Source organism: Ovis aries, chromosome 1 (genome assembly GCF_016772045.2).
Source record: "Ovis aries strain OAR_USU_Benz2616 breed Rambouillet chromosome 1, ARS-UI_Ramb_v3.0, whole genome shotgun sequence".
Taxonomy (NCBI): Eukaryota; Metazoa; Chordata; class Mammalia; order Artiodactyla; family Bovidae; genus Ovis; species Ovis aries.
In genome coordinates, this window is record NC_056054.1 from 215420775 (window position 1) to 215442618 (window position 21844).

Here is a 21844-nt window from a genome sequence, read left to right on the forward strand (position 1 = left end):
TGTTGTAAGATGTGGAAGCACAGGTAATAGACTACAACTGCTTTTGGATTCTGAAGGAATAAGTTTTGGTGTGGTAATGGGGAGGATGGGCACTATTTTAACCCATGTAACCATTTAAAAGCTCTTTGTATCTTAAGAGATGAAGATATTCTACAGAATGAAATAGTACTTTCATTTGAAAAAAATTAAAAATCAAATCAGTTCCTAGAAATGTAGTGGGATAAAAGTAAAGAACAACTACTTTGCCAGAACTAATCAACAATATTGAAAAATAATTTACCAGTTTAAAAATATACATATAAGGGAATTAAACCTTCAATGAATATTCACTATTTTTATTTAGCCAATAGTTTATCCAATGACCATACCTTCTGTCTCTCGTATGTCTAGCACCTTCTTAATCTGAGAAAGAGGCATTAGATGAATATGCTTAAGAGAAGCTGGGGGTCGGGTATGGCCTGGAGGACTCCTAAAAGTACCAATAACCTTGTGTCGTTTTCTTGCTATCTGATTATTGGGGGGGAAAAAAAAGTTGATGTCAGTAACAAAAACAAAGACCAAATGCTTAAAAATAAAATGGCAGTAGTCACATAAATCAATATGCAGCTCATTAAGTATCAGTCATTCTAAAATTATCTGTAAGTAGCACAGTTACTCAGAGAAGGCAATGGCACCCCACTCCAGTACTCTTGCCTGGAAAATCCCATGGACGGAGGAGCCTGGTGGGCTGCAGTCCATGGGGTTGCTAAGAGCTGGACACAACTGGGCGACTTCACTTTCACTTTTCACTTTCATGCATTGGAGAAGGACATGGCAACCCACTCCAGTATTCTTAACTGGAGAATCCCAGGGATGGGGGAGCCTGGTGGGCTGCCGTCTCTGGGGTTGCACAGAGTTGAACACGACTCAAGTGACTTAGGAGGAGCAGCAGCAGCAGCATAGTTACTATGTGACCAATTCATACATGTAACTATGTAACAGAAATGTTCACATTAATATGAAAAGAGCTCAAAAGTCAGGAAAACAGGATCTATGGAAAAGATTACAGAGGTGTGAAAGAACTTAGAAGAATTGTTGTGAGAAATAATGGGATCAAAGGATGAAGGAATCTTCAATAAATGGCCTTGAATTCGGAAAGGGGAATAGTTGCTCTGGGATCACTTCCTTGGGTTCAAAAAAATAACTGACTTCAGTTTAAAAACAGAATTCACAGTTATCTTAGATCCCATGCAAGGAACTGAGGATAAAGGAGCAAATAATATAGAAATGGTTCTGGGTCTCATGACACTTACATACTATTGAGAAATATGAAAATCAAAGTAACAATACATTACAAACTGATGCAAATTATAAAGTCAATGTGCTGATATAACTTTAATTAAACTGGGAACTCACCAAAAGGAGAGACAGATAAAGTATTGCTGGAGAAGACAGGAGCAAAATCAGAAAGGATCCTGTGACTTATGATGTATATAAATTCTGAGAATTTTATAAGGTCTTTAAATTTTTCATTTCTATGAAATCATAGTATATTATTTTGTCTTTTTAAAAGAACATCTCTTTCGGGCTTATGAAAGTGAAAGTCACTCAGTCATGTCTGACTCTGTGACCCCTTGGACTATAAAAAGTCCATGGAATTCTCCAGGCCAGAATACTGGAGTGGGTAGCCTTTCCCTTCTCCAGGGAATCTTCCCAACCCAGGGATCAAACCTAGGTCTCTTGCATTGCATGTGGATTCTTGACCATTTGAGCTTATTTACTAAAAGACACTAACACAAAATAATTTAGATTAAGTTGCTTAATGAATTGAGATTGATTGGTCATATTCATCATGATGAATATGACAAAGTAAGGCTGAAATCTGTGTTGGTTAATGAGAAAAGATCAAAAGGCAGTCAGTATCACATTCACATTGATGCAGAAATATGACACAGATCTATGATACATACCAAATATTAAAAACCCATTTATATTAATGTGGCAAAAAAAAGTAATTCTTTAACTTCCACTGTAATATTTGAATGTACTTTTAATTTAGCTAAGTAAAATAAATAATTTTAAGGCTCATTTTTAAAAAGGAAAAACAATGACAAGTATTAATACTGATGAAACAAATGCTAGTCCATCAAGGTAAGAACTCAAAATACAGATACATCACCTGTCATATCTAAGTGATGTCAGTTCAGATGTTATTCATTTTAAATGTTTCTAACATTTACCATTCTCTTCATTCCAAATTTGCTCTGAGTTTTGGTGTTAAAAAAAAAAAAAAACAAGCTAAAGAATAAGAGCTTATAAATCTAAAGGTCCAAAATTTGGGCTCCAAATTGAATGTTAGAAATAGAACTGTTATAGTTAATGTGATTTTGACATGGAGACTAAGAGAGAGTAGAAAAAAAGTCAGTGAATTCAGGAAAGATGAAGGAAGTAAGAGGCCAAGCTATGAGATAACAGACTTGGAGGCTACAAGGAATGACCAATGGCACGAATTAGAGTGCAAGGTAAGTCAATGAGCCAGTTGTAGAAGACATCACAAAAACTGAAGGGGAAGTAAAATAAAAAAATTTAAAGCAAGCCACAACTCTCCAAAGATTCAAGAGGATAAAGACCTGGGTTCCATCCCTGGGTTGGGAAGATTCCCTGGAGAACAGGATGGCTACCCACTCCAGTATTCTTGCCTGGAGAATTCTATAGACGGGGAGCCCGGTGGGCTATAGTTTCATCAGCAGGGGATTGTAATTCATTATATTAAATAATCAAGTTATGTCCATCTTCAACAAAATACAGATTTCTCTGCTGGGAAAATGTACTTAATTTTAAAAAGAAGTCATAATTATTTTGTAAATCTTGAAGGAATATACATATATACAAGAAGTTCCTAAAATTCTTAATCTAGGCATTTATTTGCAAGGAAATAAACTAAATTTTCATTTTGACATGGATTTGAAGTTATGAAAAAATATCATATTTCTTAATGTTAGGTCCTCTCCTAAAAGCATTCAATTAATAGCATTAAATCAACAATTGGTCTCATCAAAAAAGTGATTAAACTTTACTTTAAACTTCTTTAATCAATTAATTTAATTAAAACTTATTGTTTCAATCAAAGCTTAGTTTTAAAGATTCAATGAAGTCAAACAGCAGTGTTATTACACTGTATTAAGGACAACTTTACCTCTAGGCAGTCATTGAAGAGGAAGAGAGTTACTTGTTCTCCTCTGTCACAGGGGAGCTCACCTAGAGAAATTGTTTCAACTCGCTGAACTAAGCTTCGGTGAGAAGATAAAAGATTAGCCTGAATAGATTGAAAATATTAATAAAAGAGATTACTTCATGGTAAATACTTTTTTAAAGTTATAATTAAAAAGAAAGTTGTGCCAAGATTCTGTTTATATTATAACTGGCAGAATCTAAATACAGCTGACCCTGAACAACACAGGTTTGAGCTGCACTAGTCTACTTACACAGGTTTTCGTTTTTAGTAAATAAGTACTACAGTATTACATGACCCATGATTGGTTGAATCCATGAATACACAAGCACAGAAACAGAGTGCCAACTATCAAGTTATATGCAGATTTTCTTTTACTCTGGCCAGGGGGTTGGTGCCCTTAACTCCCAGTAGTTCAAGGGTCAACTATAACAAAAACAAAAAGAACAAAAAGAATAAGTCGACAATCATCAAAAATGAATACTTACTGGACATCCATCGACCTCATAAACAACATCGAAAATTTGCTTTTGAGCTTCTGTTTTTCTCTTATCCTCATTAATATGGCTGAAAATTAATAAAGTTATTTTTAAAACAACAGACCATAAAAACTGTATATATACACATCTTGTGTCACACACACACACAAAAATCCCTCCATGTGAATATGTCTTAATTTTGATAACCATATCAGTTAATATATTCCCTAAAAGTATCCCACTACATTAAAAATTTCTTCATAGAATCCTTCAGAAAAGTAAGTTTTGCTTTATACTCCTTACTATATTCTCTCTCTCTCACTTTAAACTATATTCATCATACACTTCCTAAAATACATTACACTGGTATAAACTGCAAGTTCAGAAGTTTTAAGTTCAGGTAAGGTTTTATGCAAATCATTCCCAAATTATATGCTAATCATTTCACTGAAATAAAAATTAAGACTATTGCTTCCAGACAAGATGGAATAAGAGGAAAAATACATACTTTGCCCGAAATAACTAAAAAAAAAACCCAGCAAAGTATAAAGAAAGAGGTTTTTCAAGTCACTGTCTCAAACAATGCAAGCCTAATTATATCTCATCTACAAAAGATACATTTTACACCAAAGACATGAATAGTCTAAAAGTAAAATAATGAAAATATCCAGTAAGAGCACAATATATTCCTCTCAAGTGTACATGGTACCTTCACCAGGTTAAGCCATAAAATAAGCCTCAGGAAGTTTAAAAGGATTGAAATAATATAAAGCATATTTTCTATAAATGGTGAAGTAAAATTAGAAAATTAGTATCAAAAGGAAACTTCAAAAATTCACAAATATGTGGTAATTAAATAGCAAACTCCTGAACCAATAAGTCAAGACATAATCACAAGGGAAATCAGAAAATAGTTTCAGCTAAAAACAAAAACCAAGAACATGACTAAAGTAGTGTTTAAAGGGAAATTTATAGCTAGTAAACAATTAAAAAAATAAGCTCAAATCAATATCCTAATCTTCTACTTTAAGACACATGGAGGGGGGAGGCGGGAAGAGCAAGCTAAATCTAAAGCATGCAGAAAAAAGGAAATCAAAAGATATGAGCTAGTGACTATAAAAATAATAGAAAAAAAAATCAACAAAATTAAAAGCGTCTTTTATGAAAATATGTTAACACTGACTGCATAATTCACAGTTTGTAGAAAGGATCAAGGTAAAGAATGTGTATGTTAAACTACAAAGTATTGAAAAACACTACTATCCTGATCCCAAAATAAAAAACCAAAGGCATGACAGTTGGCTGATCAACATATAAAATACAAGTATAAGCAAAAACCAAAATATGCATAATGCTTTCAGTAGCAACAGAAGCTCATATCCATTAATTTGAGCATTATTCTACTGCTAGATCCTTTCACTACAGCTGGTAGTTTCTACACAGGAGCTCCTTACAAGTATTTTAAGAAACTCTATTTCAGGACTTCCATGGAAGCAGTGGTTGAGGATCTGCCTGTCAATGCAGGGACCACAGGTTTGATCCCTGTTTTGGGAAGATTCCACATGCCGAGGAGCAACTAAGCCTGAGTGCCACAACTGTTGAGCCCACACACTGAAACTACTGACGCCTGCATGCCTAGAGCCAACAAGAGAAGCCACTGCAATAAGGAGCCTGCACACTGCAACAAAAGTAGCCCCTGCTCTCTGCAACTAGATAAAGCTTGCATGCAGCAACTAAGACCTAGTGCAGCCAAATAAAGAATCCAGGTGCTAGGTTTTATAAGATTAAAAAAAAAAAAAAAAGAAACTCTATATCATACAGAAGCACCTCATAGAATCTCAGAAGCTATTTAATTAAATCAACTGAATATGCTTATATGTAAGTTCAAAAAGGTGCTATATCCTCATCCTTCAGGAAGCAAAACAACAGCAATAGAGCTTTTAATTCTGATCATATTAGTAAAAAAAAAAAATCACTTCTGATCAATGCGGTCTCCAAGTTAGCCCTGCAGTAGCAGCTTAAGTTTAATAATCAATTCCCCTAGTAAATTTCACTGAGTTCGTACTTTGAATACATCTCCAACAAACCCTATCAATTTAAGTCCACAGAATTCAAAGTAAGAAAAAAAAGTCAAAGCTAATGTGAAAAACGTATTAACCTTTTCATTTCATCATGGTCAAATTCCCAAATTCCATTTGGGTAGTTAATAAGAATATGAAGACAAAAACAAGCTAAGACTGGAATATATGAAGAAAATGTCTATTGATGCATTTATAACATTTTCAAATTTCTAAACCACTGTTACCCTCTCTACATGCATACGTTCACAAGTATGTTTTTGATTAATCATATTTTTACAATATTTCTAACATTTTAATATGTGATTACACTACTAAAAATAATTTAGATACTATTTTACAGAATTTTGTTATTGATCTTTTTCTATTTACGATTCTAATTGTTCCACCAATTCCACTATAAATCTAAGGAATAACAAAAAAATTGAAATAATGTACTCACGTCATTACTTCCTTTAGTGATCCAATAGCTTTTTCTAGAGTGCTTTTGTCAGGATTTTCTTCAGATGTGTGCTTCTTAAGATCTGTAATATTTTATCAAATATTTTTTCTATGATTAAAAGAAATTCAATGGTTTTCCCATTATGACTTAAAAATGCTGTCCACTGTGACAGACACAGGTTAATTTAAAAAAATAGTATCTAACTTTTCCTTTAAAAAAAAAAGGTTTTATACAATGTTCCCTTAAGAATGAGTTTCCAAGGTGGTGCTAGTGGTAAACAACCCACTTGCCAATATAAGAGACATTAAGAGATATGGGTTCAACCCCTGGGTCGGAAAGATTCCCTGAAGGAGGAAATGGCACCCCATTCCAGTATTACTGCTGGGAGAATCCCATGGACAAAGGAGCCTGGTGGGCTACAGGCCACAGGGCTGCAAAGAGTCAGACACGACTGAGTATCTGAGCACCCTTAAGAGCTCTCTTCTTTAATGTATTAAATAAGTTTCCACATTTTTTCACTGAATACATTTTCAGAATATGTACCAGATTTTCTTTCACTATTTCAATTCCCTTCTAGTAAAGTTTGATGACTCCTAAATTTTTCAAACTCTCTCTGAATTCATGATCCTCAATTAACTAAGAAGTCATTATACATGCTATACTTCATAGTGGGCCCCATGGCTCCATCACACAGAGCAGATGGTGTGAAGAGAAGATTTTGTTTAGTTTATAGTTTTAATGAGGTGCTTAGACTTTGACTCTTCTTACCCAAGTTGCTTATAATGTTCTACCCAACGGTTCCCTATATCTCCCCCCGCCCTGACCTAATCTTTTAAGTGGAATAATAGAAGAAAGGCTTTAGATATCAAGTTCATTTTAGTCATGATAACATTTGATGGATTCCTATAAGTACTTAATAAAACAATAATGAAGATAAATAAGAAATAGCCTATTTTGTAAAGTTAAAAAGGTTGCATATTCATATATTTTCCTTATCTGTAAAATAGAATAGTTTTTAAAGACTGTGGAAATCATTTTATATGCTAATAATTCTAAAGTATATTAGATAACCTAAAAGAGAATAAAAATTACCAATTTTTGTAGTTCCTACCACAATTCATAGTTTAACCAATATATTTCAAAGACAATAATAGATAAAAAGAGTCAGAAACTTAGCCTCCTTAACTGCTACACACACTATTGTAGTTAAGGTCTGGAGGTCAAATTGCTTTGTTATACTTATTCCTGTTTTATGCAATTTAGTTCTCATACTTAAATTTAAAAGTATAAAATATAAATTTAAAAATTAAAAAACTGACACTGTTCTAGACCTATTCACTACTTTAGTCAGGTAAATATAAAAGCATATAAATACACCTTTCTTTTCATGCAGGTATAATTTATTTATAAAAATTAACTCTGCTATAGATGTCCTTTTCATTGAAATCTATAATTTAAGTTTTAGAATATATGGATGGATGTCTCAAGAGTATTCTACAAACTATAAGTAAAAAAACATTAAGATCAAGCAGAAAGAATTTTACTAAGAGTCAGAAAAAGACTAAATAACTTCAGACATAGTAATCATCTCTCATCTTGTGATTTTGTGGGTGAATTTTATGTGGATGTAAACTCTTTGGGAGTTAGTGACATATCATGAAATATAAGAAGACTTTTAGGAGAGAGGCAGAAAGTTCAATACTAGTCAGCAAAACTGATTTCACAACAAATAAAGCATTTCTAGGTCAGAGTGAATTTTTGTAGCACCAGTGATTATTCAGATTATCCATAAAGATATTTTCTACATAAAAGAGACAAACTTTAAAACTGAAACCTAAAAGCACTTTGAAAATGAGAAATTTTGCCAATTTTTTAGAATAAAACAATTACATAAAAACATCCAAAATTGTCTGGAAAGATATCAGACAAGTACCATTTAAAAGTAATGCAACGCTGGGTAACCTCTGTACTGGTCGGATGAGAAGTTCAACAAGGCTTTGCCGTCCACATTCTGGCTTAGCTTGGTTTATCTGGAAAGAATTAATTTATTCAAAATTTATTTTGAATGTTTTCTGCAAAGATTATTATATATTACATTTATTAGATTACACCTTATCATTTGTGCCCTGATAAGAATGGGAGAAGCAGGGTGGTAGTTGTTCTCTGGCAGATTATTGTGGTTTAGTAATCCCCCAAGGCCTGAAGTAGCCTCCTGGCAAGCCGAGGATTAACACCTTAAATAGACAGTGAGTTCCTCTAAGCACTCTTACACATTTCATTTCAGTTTTTCTTAAATCTATATCATTAAAAAGGAAAAAAAAAATATTAATTATGCTGATACCATTTGGATAAACAAAGTAAGCCACCAATAAGAAAATCACTAAAAGCAAAGCAAAATCTCATTGGCAAATTTTTAGAAGTGTTTGAGAATATGCCTAACTTAAAAAACATATACACACAACATTCATATTCACTCAGCTGCCTCTTGGATCCTGCTTGTGGCATATCAAACCTTGTGATGCTAAATATCACTGCACTTTCAAGTAAAACTAAACACATAACATTAAGGTATTCTGACGTGGATATATCTTTACTAAAAGATACATCTTTACTATTAAAATTTAATTTTAATAAATTCCTTCAGAAAATAATTCTCTGATTTTTATTTGAAAGAAATATACATTACCTTCAGAAAAGCATGAAATCTTGGTTTCTGTTTTTCACATTTAATAATAGTTTCCTTGCTCATTTCAAAGAAGTTCACAAAGGGAGGATAGATTTTTACCAAATCTTTGGACTAGTAACAAACAAACAAAAAGAGCCAAACCCATTAATTCGCGATGGCTGTTACCCTTAGTCAATGAAACTTAAAGTTCAATAACCAGTAGTCAAAATCTGACATATCAGATGCAAAAGAAAAGTTCAAAATACATTCCTTCTCAAGGTAAATACAGGAAGTTTATTTCATAAACTTCACACTAACTAGTGAGTTAATTGCTAAAGAAAATGCATCAATTGTTAAACAGAGCCTAAAACCTGAAAAGCAAATAAATACTCAGAAACAAACAAAAGCTGACATACTTTTAACTTCAATATAAGCTTATTATATTGATAAACATGACAAAGTTTTAAAACTTTTATTAATTTAGAATATAGTAGCAATTATAACTGATCTGTGAAGAACCCAAGAACACGCTGTTATCTTTTGAAGGATCCAAACAACCATTAAAAGATCTACTGTACTGGGCAATTTTGAAATACAAGGAAAATGTCTTGACAAATTGAGACCAACAGATACCAAAAAGATCTGGGACAATAATTTGCATATCTGAAAGTCTCAGTTAACCAGAAAGAACATCTAATGGCTATACAGTAAGGATTAAAGTTAGGAGACCTTAGAAATCAAAACTAAATAAGAATCCAAGGGACTGAAACTTATGGGGTTGGAATGAATCATATCCAAAGAGACTGAAGGAAATTTATAAATTCTGTTTGTGGCACCTCATTCAAAATTAATATACTTTATTTAATAAACTTAACCTATGTTTCTTAGACAAGAAACAGTTCATTGGAAGGTTTTACGCAGACACAAAGACAGTACAAAGTGCTATCAACTAAAGAAAGAAAAAAATAAAACTCAACTGTAGAAAACTAAAAAATCATTAACCTATGGCTGTTTATGATAGGCAAATAACATGATATATGGTAAAATGACTGTAACACAACAGTTAATAATAAAGATGAGCTATCAGGAAAGTGTTGGATTGTCTATAGAAGGCATGTTTCAGAAGACAAGAACACTTTCAAAATATTTTACAAACACAACAATGCCTAAGTTTTTTAAAAAGTTCTCACATTTAAACAGGTAACTTTCATTCCCTGCCATTTCTTGATGAGATGATACTTTAATCTGAATACTTAAAAAAATAAATAAAACTCTTACATATTTAAGAAAGATATCACCAATGCTTTTGCTCTCATCCCAATTAACAATAAGGTCTTCAAGATCATCCTGAAAAAACACAAAATGAGACAATAAGTGATTCTGGCAATCACTTTAGCATCTCTTAAAATCTGAATATTCATTTAAAAGACATAATTTACAGAGTACCTTAATTTAGCATATATAACAATAACATTCTTTCTCAATAGGAAATTAACTTTTTGACTACAAGAAAAATATCCTTTGAAAAATAATTAAGAAAACATAAAGAATGTCAAATCAATAAGACTAAGTCTAATTTCCCAGTATGATGTGGAAGTATAATTAATTTTACTGTACAGCTGATTGGCTCACTAAAGAATTAATTAATTATAGAAAAGCACCCTTGATCTTGGCTGCTGAAGCATCAGCCATTAGAAACTGTAATCTATAAAGAGGTCAGCTAACGTTACTTAAAGGGCCAAATGGTAAATATTTTAAGGCTTACAGGCCATATGGTTTCTGTCATAAGTCCTCAATTCTGTATTTGTAGAATGGAATCATAAACAATATACAAATAATTGTGAGTGGCTTTGTACCAATAAACTCTCTTTATGAAAGTAAGCGAAACTTTACCAAAATGCTAAACTGGCTGGATTTGGTCCATTGATCTTTCCTAGGCAGTAAAATTTCTCAATCAGCATCCTAAAATATTACTTATTTGTAAAAATTTAGAAGATATTTAAAAGCTTTCTGAGATAATAAAACCAGATGATAAAATGAGTTGGCAAGAAATGACTAACTGAAATTCTAAAAGTAACTTTAAAGTAGAAATTAATCAATAAACTTATACAAGAGATTCTCAAACTGTTACATACAGACACTCTCCCAACAGATATTTTTAGTGGGATCCATAAGATCAAACTATTTTCATTACAATATCAAGGCATTATTTGACTCCTTGATTCTCTCATAAGGATACAACATGGAGGTGACATGATGTATGATACCGCAATAGAATGAATTGAGTAGACAGGAGAAACAAGTTTTTCTATTGAGCCAGACAAAAAAAAAAAAGCAAAACAAATCAACATCACTCTTCACTGTTTCTGTTTTGGAAATTACTTATTTTCAAAAAGAACATGTTATTTATGCTACCACATAAGGAGTCATTATTATTAACATATATTTTTAAAATTGCATGAATTCAGTTCAGTTCAGTTGAGTCGCTCAGTCATGTCTAACTCTTTGCAACCCCATGGACTGTAGCACATCAGGCCTCCCTGTCCACCACCAGTTCCTGGAGCTTGCTCAAACTCATGTCGATTGAGTTGGTGATGCCATCCAAATCATCTCATCCTCTGTCATCCCCTACCTCTCCCACCTTAATCTTTCCCAGCATCAGGGTCTTTTCAAATAAGTCTGTTCTTTACCTCAGGTGGCCAAAGTATTGGAGCTTCAGCATCGGTCCTTCCAATGAACACCCAGGACTGATCTCCTTTAGGATGGACTGGTTGGATCTCCTTGCAGTCCAAGGGACTCTCAAGAGTCTTCTCCAACACCACACTTCAAAAGCATCAATTCTTTGGAACTCAGCTTTCTTTATATTCCAACTCTCACATCCATACTTGACTACTGGAAAAAACATAGCTTTGACTATAGATACCTTTGTTGGCTAACTAATGTCTCTGCTTTTTAATAGGTTGTCTAGATCGGTCATAGCTTTTCTTCTAAAGAGCAACCATCTTTTAATTTCATGGCTGCAATCACCATCTGCAGTGATTTTGGAGCCCCCCAAAGTAAAGTCTGTCACTGCTTCCATTGTTTCCCATCTAACTGCCATAAGTGGTGGGACAGGATACCATGATTTTAGTTTTCTGAATGCTGAGTTTTAAGCCAGCTTTTTCATTCTCCTCTTTTACTTTCATCAAGAAGCTCTTTCATTCCTCTTCGCTTTCTGCCATTAGGATAGTGTCATCTGCATACCTAGGGTTATTGATATTTCTCTCCTGGCAATCTTGATTCCAGCTTGTGCTTCATCTAGCCCAGAATTTCTCATGATGTACTCTGCCTATAAGTTAAATAAGCAGAGTGACAATATAGCCTTGACATACTTCTTCCCAATTTGGAACCAGTCCACTGTTCCATGTCTGGTTCTAACTGTTGCTTCTTGACCTGTATACAGATTTCTCAGGAGGCAGGTCAGGCGGTCTGGTATTCCCACCTCTTTCAGAATTTTCCACAGGTTATTGTGATCCTCATAGTCAAAGGCTTTAGTGTAGTCAATGAAGCAGAAGTAGATGTTTTTCTGGAACTCTCTTGCTTTTTCCATGATCCAGCAGGTGTTGGCAATTTGATCTCTGGTTCCTCTGCCTTTTCTAAAACCAGCTTGAACATCAGGAAGTTCACGGTTCACGTATTCCTGAAGCCTGGCTTGGAGAATTTTGAGCATTACTTTGCTAGCATGCGAGATGAGTACAATTGTGCGGTAGTTTGAGCATTCTTTTGCATTGCCTTTCTTTGGGATTGGAATGAAAACTGACCTTTTCCAGTCCTGTGGCCACTGCTGAGTTTTCCAAATTTGCTGGCATACTGAGTGCAGCACTTTCACAGCATCATCTTTTAGGATTTGAAATAGCTCAACTAAAATCCCATCACCTCCACTAGCTTTGTTCGTAGTGATGCTTCCTAAGGTCTACCTGACTTTGCATTCCAGGCTGTCTGGCTCTAGGTGAGTGATCACAGCATCACGGTCATCTGGGTCATGAAGATCTCTTTTGTATTCTTGCCACCTCCTCTCAATATTGTATATCCACATACAAAAAGATGATCTTTAAACCTTCACCTTAGCCAAAAATGAACTCAAGATAAGTTATAGATCTAACTGTAAGAGCTAAAACAATACAACTTCTAGAAGAAAACATAGGAGAAAATCTTCAAAATCTTGGGTTAGGCAAAAATTTCTTAGACATAACAGCAAAAGCACATTACATTTAAAAAAATGGATAAACAGGACTTCATCAAAATTAAAAATTTTGGTACTTCAAAAGACACCATTAAAAAAATGAAATATGCAACAATAGGCTGGGAGGAAATATCTGCAAAACACATAGCTGATAAAGGACTTGTACCAAGAATTTACAGAGAACCTTTACAACTTGGTAAGCCAACACACAACCCAACCAAAAAATGGGCACCACATCTAAGCACACATTTCACAAGGATAATATACAAATGAAAAAGAAGCAGATGAAAAGATGCTCAACATCATTAATCATTAGGGAAATGCAAATAAAATCATTTTATATCCTAGAATGGTTATAAAGGAAAACGTGTAAGTACCGGCAAGAATGGACAGAAATTTGAATGCTGATACATTACTATTAAGAATATAAAATGATGGAAAAACCTGATAGTTTCTCAAAATTTTTAAATGAAGACTGCCAATATAACCCAGCAATTCTACTCGTAAGTATCTATAGAAGAGAATGAAAACACACCCAAACAAAGATCTGCAAACAATGTTCATATTAGCATGATTCATAACTGCCAAAAACTGGAAACAACGTAAGTTTCTATCAACTGGTGAATGGATAAAGAAATGCAGCATATCCTTATAATGGACTACTACCTGGCCACACAAAGGAACAAACTACTAACGTGCTAAATCATAGATGAAATTCAAAAATATACTAAGTTAAAGAAGCCAGACATAAGACAGTATCTATTATATATTTATGTTTATATGGGATGTCTAGAAAAGGCAAATTTCTAAGACAGAAAGTAGATTAGTGGTTTCCTGGACCAGGGCTAGGAATGGGCATGAAGGATCTTAGTGGGTAAGATGAAGATGTCCTAAAATGTACATGGTGACGGCTGCCTGATTTGGTGACTTATTAAAATCACTGAATCATATATTTTTAAAAGTATTTTTAAACTTTCTGTTTCAATTTCAAAAACAATTAATACGAATAAATAAAACCCACATAAACCACAGCAATCCACTCCAGTACTCTTGCCTTGAAAATCTCATGGATGCAGGAGCCTAGGGTCACTAGGAGTCAGACACGACTAAGCGACTTCACTTTCACTTTTCACTTTCATTCGTTAGAGAAGGAAATGGCAACCCACTCCAGTGTTCTTGCCTTAAGAATTCCAGGGACAGGGGAGCCTGGTGGGCTACCGTCTATGGGGTCGCACAGAGTCAGACACGACTGAAGCGACTTAGCAACAGCAGCAAATACAAGTTCCTCAATCATTTTTTAAGAATGAAAAGGGATCCTGAAACCAAATAATTTAAGAACCATTATCCTATACTCTGGGCTTCCTTTGTGGCTCAGCTGGTAAAGAATTCGCCTGCAGTGCGGGAAACCTGGGTTAGATACCTGGGTTGGGAAGATCCCCTGGAGAAGGGAAAGGCTACCCACTCCAGTATTCTGGCCTGGAGAATTCCATGGACTGTAGAGCCCATGGGATCGCAAAGAGTCGGACACGACTGAGCAACTTTCACTTCACTTCACTTCACATCCTATACTCTGCAAATTCAGAAAAGTCAAATGGGAAAAAATTTACTTTCAGTAGCATTAAGGTGAACTCAAGCAAAAATAATTAAACAGCCTACAGAGTCAAGAATTAAGATTTAACTATTTAAAACTGCACTTGAATGAAACAAGAGAATAAAAGGATTATACATAAGAATAATCTTGGAACAATATAATGCAGTGAATTCTAGCACTGACTAGTCTGTTTTAAATACTGGCTCTAGAGCCTGTTAAGTGTTGTGCCCTTGGGCAAATTACTTAACCTATAAGTGCCTCAATTTTTTATTCTGAGAAATAAGTATATAAATGACTCCTATCTTATAAAGGATTAAATTAGCTAATATTTGTATAGCACTTAGAAGAAACCCTAACAGAGAGTAGTGCTCAGTAAGTTACTAGTAACTATCTTTTCCTATGTATTTAATATAAATATGGGAGATATTTAGAAAACTGTGATGTAAAAGAGAAAAACCTATAGCTCTGCAAATATAATCTAGTGGTACATTTTTAATGTGTAAACAATTACAGGATGGCGATATATAGTTATATGAGACCACTGCAATCAGAAAGCAAAATAATCTCTAGGCCACCTGAAAAAGTCTACTGTTTCTGGTTAACCTTTAAATCCTTAAGCCTGTTGATTAAATAAAGATCTCTGCCCTAATCACTTGGTCAGCTCAGAGACTAAGTAATAAAGAAACTAAGGCTTAGAGAAATTAACTTGCCCCAAATCACACAGTTGTGAACCAGTATTCACACTCATGCTTGTCTGACTCCAGATTCCACGTTATTCTACTAGACCTATAGCACAGCTATCACCATTAGAAATGGGGAGTCAGGTGGGCAGGTGAGCCCCCAAGAGCATTAGTCATACTGCCGTCATTTCTTACGATGTTTCTGTGGGAATATGCTTGACTCAGTTTAGTACAGACCCTGGGACATGTCTCCTCCTTGTCCATATACAATTCTCCATAGGATGCTCCTAACATTACCTCCTGGCAGTAAGAAAGGAAAACTCTATAGTTCTAAGACATTGAGCATAGAGCTCCCAAAGCCTATTTAAAAAGTAGAGAAAGCTGTAAACAGATTGGCCTAAAAAAGTTAAGCTCTTTCTTTTCTTCCTTGCTAAGATTTCTTCTATACCATTACCATCTACTTTTACACAAAATGGGTTTCTCTTTTACTTAGCTCACTGCACAAGACACCAAATCAGCAGATTACCCAATACAAACCTGTTCCTGAAACAAGTTCAAAGTACCCTGAGACTTAACACTAAATTAACAAATAACAAAGCATAAACATAGAAAGAAAAGGTCCTCCCTCAACTCCTCTTTCTCTTTTGTTTCTTCATGCTGCTGCTGCTAAGTCACTTCAGTAGTTCCATATAAAAGCAGGCATCTGCGCATCAAGAACCAATGCTGATTAGCACTGAAAAGGAAAAATTCACACACAGAAAAAGATGCTGATAACAATCTCAGACATCCTCATCTTAAGCTAACTATTAGCATGCTATAAGTTGCAGACAAATGAAGAATGAGGCTAAAGATGACAAAATAAATTTAACTTCCAGTCCTGATTTGGACATTTAAAAAGTAGCATGACCAATATTCAGTCAATATCTACTGACACAAATCTAACTGCCAGAGAGTGGTTGTAAACACAGTGGGTGAAAAATGATTCTAATCCTTCACAAAACAACCACTCATGATTCAGACACTACTATCCCCATTTGACAGAGAAGAAAACTGAAGCAATTAAATAAAGTTAACTTACTTTGAACCCAAATCTTCTTTATTCCACAGTCCAAATTTGTAACAAGTATGCAATGTTATAAAATACAAATACCAGTGCTTCTTAGGAATACCATACCAATGTGATATGAAAAACTGTACAAGTTTAAGCCATATTTACATGATTTACTCATTTACATACTAAAAGAATGTATCTACAGCATGATAATCAAGAAGCAATATAGCAGTAGTAAATTAGGACATGGAAAGAACCGAAACGTCCATGAATTAATGAATGGATAAAGAAACTGTGGTATATACAATGAAATATTAATTAGCCATGAAAAAGCCATTATGCCTTCTGTAATAGCATGTATAGTCCTTGAGGGCATTATGACACATGAGATAAGTCAGAGAAAAATAAGTACTATATAATCTCACTTACATGTGGAATCTAAAAAAATCCCACAAAAAACAAACACAGAAATCTCATAGGTACAGACTGGCAGTTGCCAGAGACGGGGGAAGGAGGGTGGGTAAAATGGGTAAAGGTGGTCAAAAGGCAAATTTCCAGTTATTTTACTTACTCCAGCCTGAAGATGTAATGTAGAGTATGGTGACTACAGTTAACAATGCTAATTTGTGTATCTGAAAGTTGCCAAGAAAGCAGAACTAGAAAGTTCTTATCATAAAAAAAAAACTGTGTGGTGATAGATCTTAACTCAACACTGTGGTGTTCATTTTGCAATACATACCCATATGAATCCATTATTGCTGTATACCTAAAACTAACACAATGTTACATGTTAATTTTATCTCAATAAAAAGGGGGTTGGGAGCAAGAAAACATAAGGGTTTAGGAGAACAGACTTTGAAGTCAGACAAAAAAGGGTTCAAAGTCAATGCCCAGCATTCATTAGATGATTGACTTTAGAAAAATAATTTAATCTCTGTACATAGCAGTTTCACATCTGTAAAATGTAGACAATTATAGTATCAACTTCTTGGTAATGTTCAGTGGATGTGGCAGTACCTGACAAAGGGCAGGCTACATTTAAAAGGAGGAAAAGGAAAAAAAAAAAATGCTATGCAAAAGAAGACAAAGAAAATACAGCATAATTTTGGGACTATTTGGGTTATGAAATTATAGGTATTTTCTACTTGTTCCTTTTCTCCTTTACTTTACAAATAAATGTTTGACAGCACATATTGGTTTCGTGGTAGGAAAAAACCACAGGCTTTAATATTTTAAATGCATGAGAAACCTGAAATTAGCTAAAAAACCACTACTACTTGAAATATTGGTACTCCAAGTTTGTAGAAGAAGCTTAAAAATTTGGGTTACACATTAGAAAACTAAAGTGTAACAATCGTTTTCAAAGCTCCAGTGACTCACTAGTGAAGGAAACATAAAAGGAGACACAGATACAGAGTACAACTAATGGCTACCCTTGGGGAGACAGAAGTGAGAAGGGCATACAGCGACAGTGAGGGCACACAGGGTTATTATGAGATTATATGAAATCATGTACGCAAACTTTTCAAAACTGTAAAGCAACATAGAATTTAAATAACCGTTTATTCAGTTAAAAGAAAGAAATTATTATCAACAAAAAAGGTCCAGTGAATCAAAGAACAAAATTTGCCAAACTGAGATTATGATTCTGTACACATAGAAAGTTTATAACATTTTACATTAGGTGGGCATTTGCATGCCCAGAATGGCTACATGACTGACACCAAGTGATCTACAAATTAGCAAGTAAAACACCAAGATGAAAATCTGCTTTCCATTCTACTCTATCTTTATACCTCTCAATGTTTCTCATGAGGGGAAAAAAAAAAAAAGACCATTCCAAGAAGACTTTACTCTTCAAATATTCAGAATCCTAATTGGAAATAGGGATAAACTAGCTTGAGATTCCATAGCTTTTTAATCTTTTAAGAAAAGACTCCTTCAAACTTACTTGTAAATCTAGAAACAGGTGAAATATGGTCAAGGATTTTGAAAAAATACAAAATATAAGCATTAGATAAACTGCATTTTTATTAACTTACAGATCTTTCATATTTTTGTCTACAACATGCACTAGAATAAAAAGTAAGTTAATGTATTTGTTTGAAAACATTCTATAACTCAGACTGATCCTTTTATTGTAACACGGAGTAAACATCAGAGAAAAGATAAGTTAGCAATAATACTGTGCCTCAAATAAACCTCACTGGCTATGATACTGCCGCAAAGCTGTTATAAACATCAAAGCAGGTTGTTCTGAGAAGAAAACTGATCAGTTGTGCTCAGGCATCATATATGAAGAGGAAATAAAGCTAAATTACTTTTAAGAGTTCATCTAAATCTTTCCCCAAATTACTTTACTATGAAAGATTGATACCTGGAATCCAGGGATCCTTCAACAAAGGAAAATTATTATTAAAAAAATAGACAGCATTGTCTTTTACAGTTTTGGCATTTATCTGACTATATACATAGAGAGAGAGAGAGGAATGAATGAAATGATCTCTAACCCTTTCCAACTTCCATTTTTTAAACAAACCAAACAAAAACATACAACCCAAGATGAATAGCAGTAGAAAAACAAGAAAAATAGTACTAGCAAACACATTATCTTAATAGAAAAGACTTTATAAGGTCTAAAGTCTTCGTTTTCAAATTAATCGAAGTAAAAACACAGGTAGCAGGAAAGAAACATTAATAAGGTGCTAGAGCAAAGAGGCAAATGATTCAAAGGAATAAATGAGGGTTAAAAAGTTTTAAATACAAAATTTATTTAGCTAACTAGAAGTACATGAAAAATCACAGGAAATATACATAATCTAAAAAGAATTACTACCACACTAACATATACAAATTTACCTTTATCTTAGTGTGCACATCAAGGATATCTGGAATACTACCAAAAATAGTCTTAATTTCTTCTGGTGCAAGGATAGGCCCACCTCGTTGTCCTTCCTCTTCCAATGGCACTTGAAATAACTAAAGGGAAAAACAAGACTAGATTAGGTAAACTAGAAGAAGAAAAGAATTTTTAAAAATCTAATATACATACAGTGATAAAGGAGAGATAAGATATTAATGGAAAAGAAAAATACTTCTTCCTAACCTAAATTTGAGACCTTTTCTCATAACATTTTCTAGTCTATTTTATCCTATTGATTTACACATCTGTGTGTGTGTGTGTATATATACATAATCTGGCAACAAAATATTAATTGGAATCTAGTAAAAGCTTATCACAGTCCTACAAATCATTAAAATTGTTAGTGTGATACAGAGTAATTTCTACTTTTTTAATTCAAGTTACTAAGGAAGAAAGCAATAAGGAATCATACTCTTAATATAGGTACTAAATATTTTGAACTGATAGCAAAAAAAACTTGGTTTAGGGGAAAAAGACTGGTTTTGAAGCTAGAAGACCTGTCTGTATCCATGCTGCTGCTTCTATCAATCTTAAAAAAATGCTCCTACAACTAGGAAGTGAATTTAGCAAGGTCTTAGGATACAAGGTCAGCAGGCACATGCATGCATGCACACACACATGCATGCAGGCACGCTGAAAAAAAATCATATTTCTATAAACCAGTATTGTACAAACTGAAACCGAAAGTTAAAAAGCAGTATCATTTACAATAAAAAACTAAAATGCTGAAGTATAAATAGAATAAATCACGTACATGATGCCGAAAACTACAGAATGTTGATGAAAGAAATCAAAGAAGACCTAGATAAATGAAGACATATGGTCATGGATTGAAAGATTCAACACAGTAAAAATGTCAACTGTTTCCCACCCCCGAATTGACATAAGGATTTACCCTAATGCCTATCAAAAATGCCAGGACTTTTCATAGATAAAGAAAATCTGATTCTAAAGATTCATATGGAAGGGCAAACAGCTTCTTACTATCAAGCTCCAGTATTCAAGATTGCACAACACTGGTGAAGAGAGAAACATTCAAGATCAACAGAACAGAATACAGACTCTAGAAACAAATCCATGCAAATTTTTTGACAAAGGTGAAAAAGCAATTTAGTGCAGGAAGGCTAGTTGTCCAACACATGGTACTAAAACACCATTTGCCATAGGCAAAACAAATGAACCTCAGCCTAAATATAATCTTTATACAAAAATTAACTCAAAATTAATCATAGACCTAAAGAAAAAACCCACAACTATGAAATATTTAGAAGAAAACTTAGGAGAAAACCTTGTGACTTAGGCTCATGTAAAGAGAATTTAAATATGAAATCAAAAGCATGATGTATAAAAGGAAAAACCTGATAAACTAGACTTTATCAAAACTAAAAACAACTCAGCAAAAAACTTACAAGAAAACATGTTATAGAATAGGAAAAAAATGTCTGCAAATCACATTATCTAACAAAGAACTATATTCAAAATATATAAAGAATTCTCAAAACTCTGAAAAGAAAACAGTCCAATTAAAAACAAGTAAAATCTTTAGTTATTTCAATTAAAACAAGATATACAGATATTAAATAAGGACAAAGATGTTCAGTATCACTAGTCTTTTTGAAATGTAAATTAAAGCCAGGATGAGATAATACTACACACATGTTTGAATGGCTAAAATAAAAAACACTGATAACATAAAGCAATGGTGAGGACGTGAGCAACTGGAACTTTTACATGTTGCTGGTTGAAGAGCAAAATTGTACAGCCTCTCTGCAAAAACGCTTGATGGTAAATGGCAATCCATTCCAGTATTCTTGCCCGGAAAATCCCATGGACGGCGGAGCCTGGTAGGCTACCGTCCCTGGAGTCGCAAAGAGTCAGGCACGACTGAGAGACTTCAGTTTCACTTTCACTTTGAAATCAAGCATTACTTACCATATGATCCAGCAGTATCACTCCTAGGTGTTTACCCAAGAGAAATGAAAATTTATGTCCATATAAAACTTGTACACAAATGTCTGTAACAGCTCTGTTGATAACCACTCAAAACTGGAAACAACCCAAATGTCCTCCTTTTAATAAGCCAATAGATAAACTGTGGTACATCCATACAGTGGTATACTAGTCACCAAAAGGATCAAACTATTTATACACACAAGTTAGATAAAACCCAAAGGAACAGGTTGTATACTATGACTCTATTTTATGACATTAAAAAAAAAAATTATAGTAACAAAGAAGAGATTAGTGATTACCAGGAGTTGGAATGAGAAAAAGGTATGACTTAAAGGAATAGTAACAGAGGTTTGGGGGAGAGATAGAAATGTTAAATGTATCAAAGAGTCAATTTTACTTCATAATTAAAATTCTAGTAAAAATAATAATGTATTATTGAGTTAACATATGTAGAAGTAAAATGAAAATGGCACAAAGGCCAGGATGGGATTAATGAAAGGAAGGAGGGAGGGTGAGAGAGAGGAGGAAAATAAAGAACATTGTAAATAG

At 33.8% G+C, this 21844-nt stretch overlaps 1 protein-coding gene across 8 annotated transcripts in view; it reads right to left on the reverse strand.

The window, feature by feature from the left end:
- The window catches only part of ECT2 (epithelial cell transforming 2), a 58804-nt gene that overhangs the window by 16624 nt on the left and 20336 nt on the right, over positions 1 to 21844 (reverse strand). For all 8 annotated transcript variants that reach the window (XM_060393610.1, XM_060393604.1, XM_060393583.1 and 5 more), the window contains 8 exons: positions 19279 to 19398; positions 10154 to 10222; positions 8897 to 9007; positions 8144 to 8240; positions 6211 to 6292; positions 3700 to 3778; positions 3176 to 3295; positions 369 to 507 (listed from right to left, as the gene is read on the reverse strand). In XM_060393610.1, coding sequence (XP_060249593.1) covers positions 369 to 507; positions 3176 to 3295; positions 3700 to 3778; positions 6211 to 6292; positions 8144 to 8240; positions 8897 to 9007; positions 10154 to 10222; positions 19279 to 19398 — 817 coding nt within the window. The remainder of the gene's footprint in view (positions 1 to 368; positions 508 to 3175; positions 3296 to 3699; positions 3779 to 6210; positions 6293 to 8143; positions 8241 to 8896; positions 9008 to 10153; positions 10223 to 19278; positions 19399 to 21844) is intronic.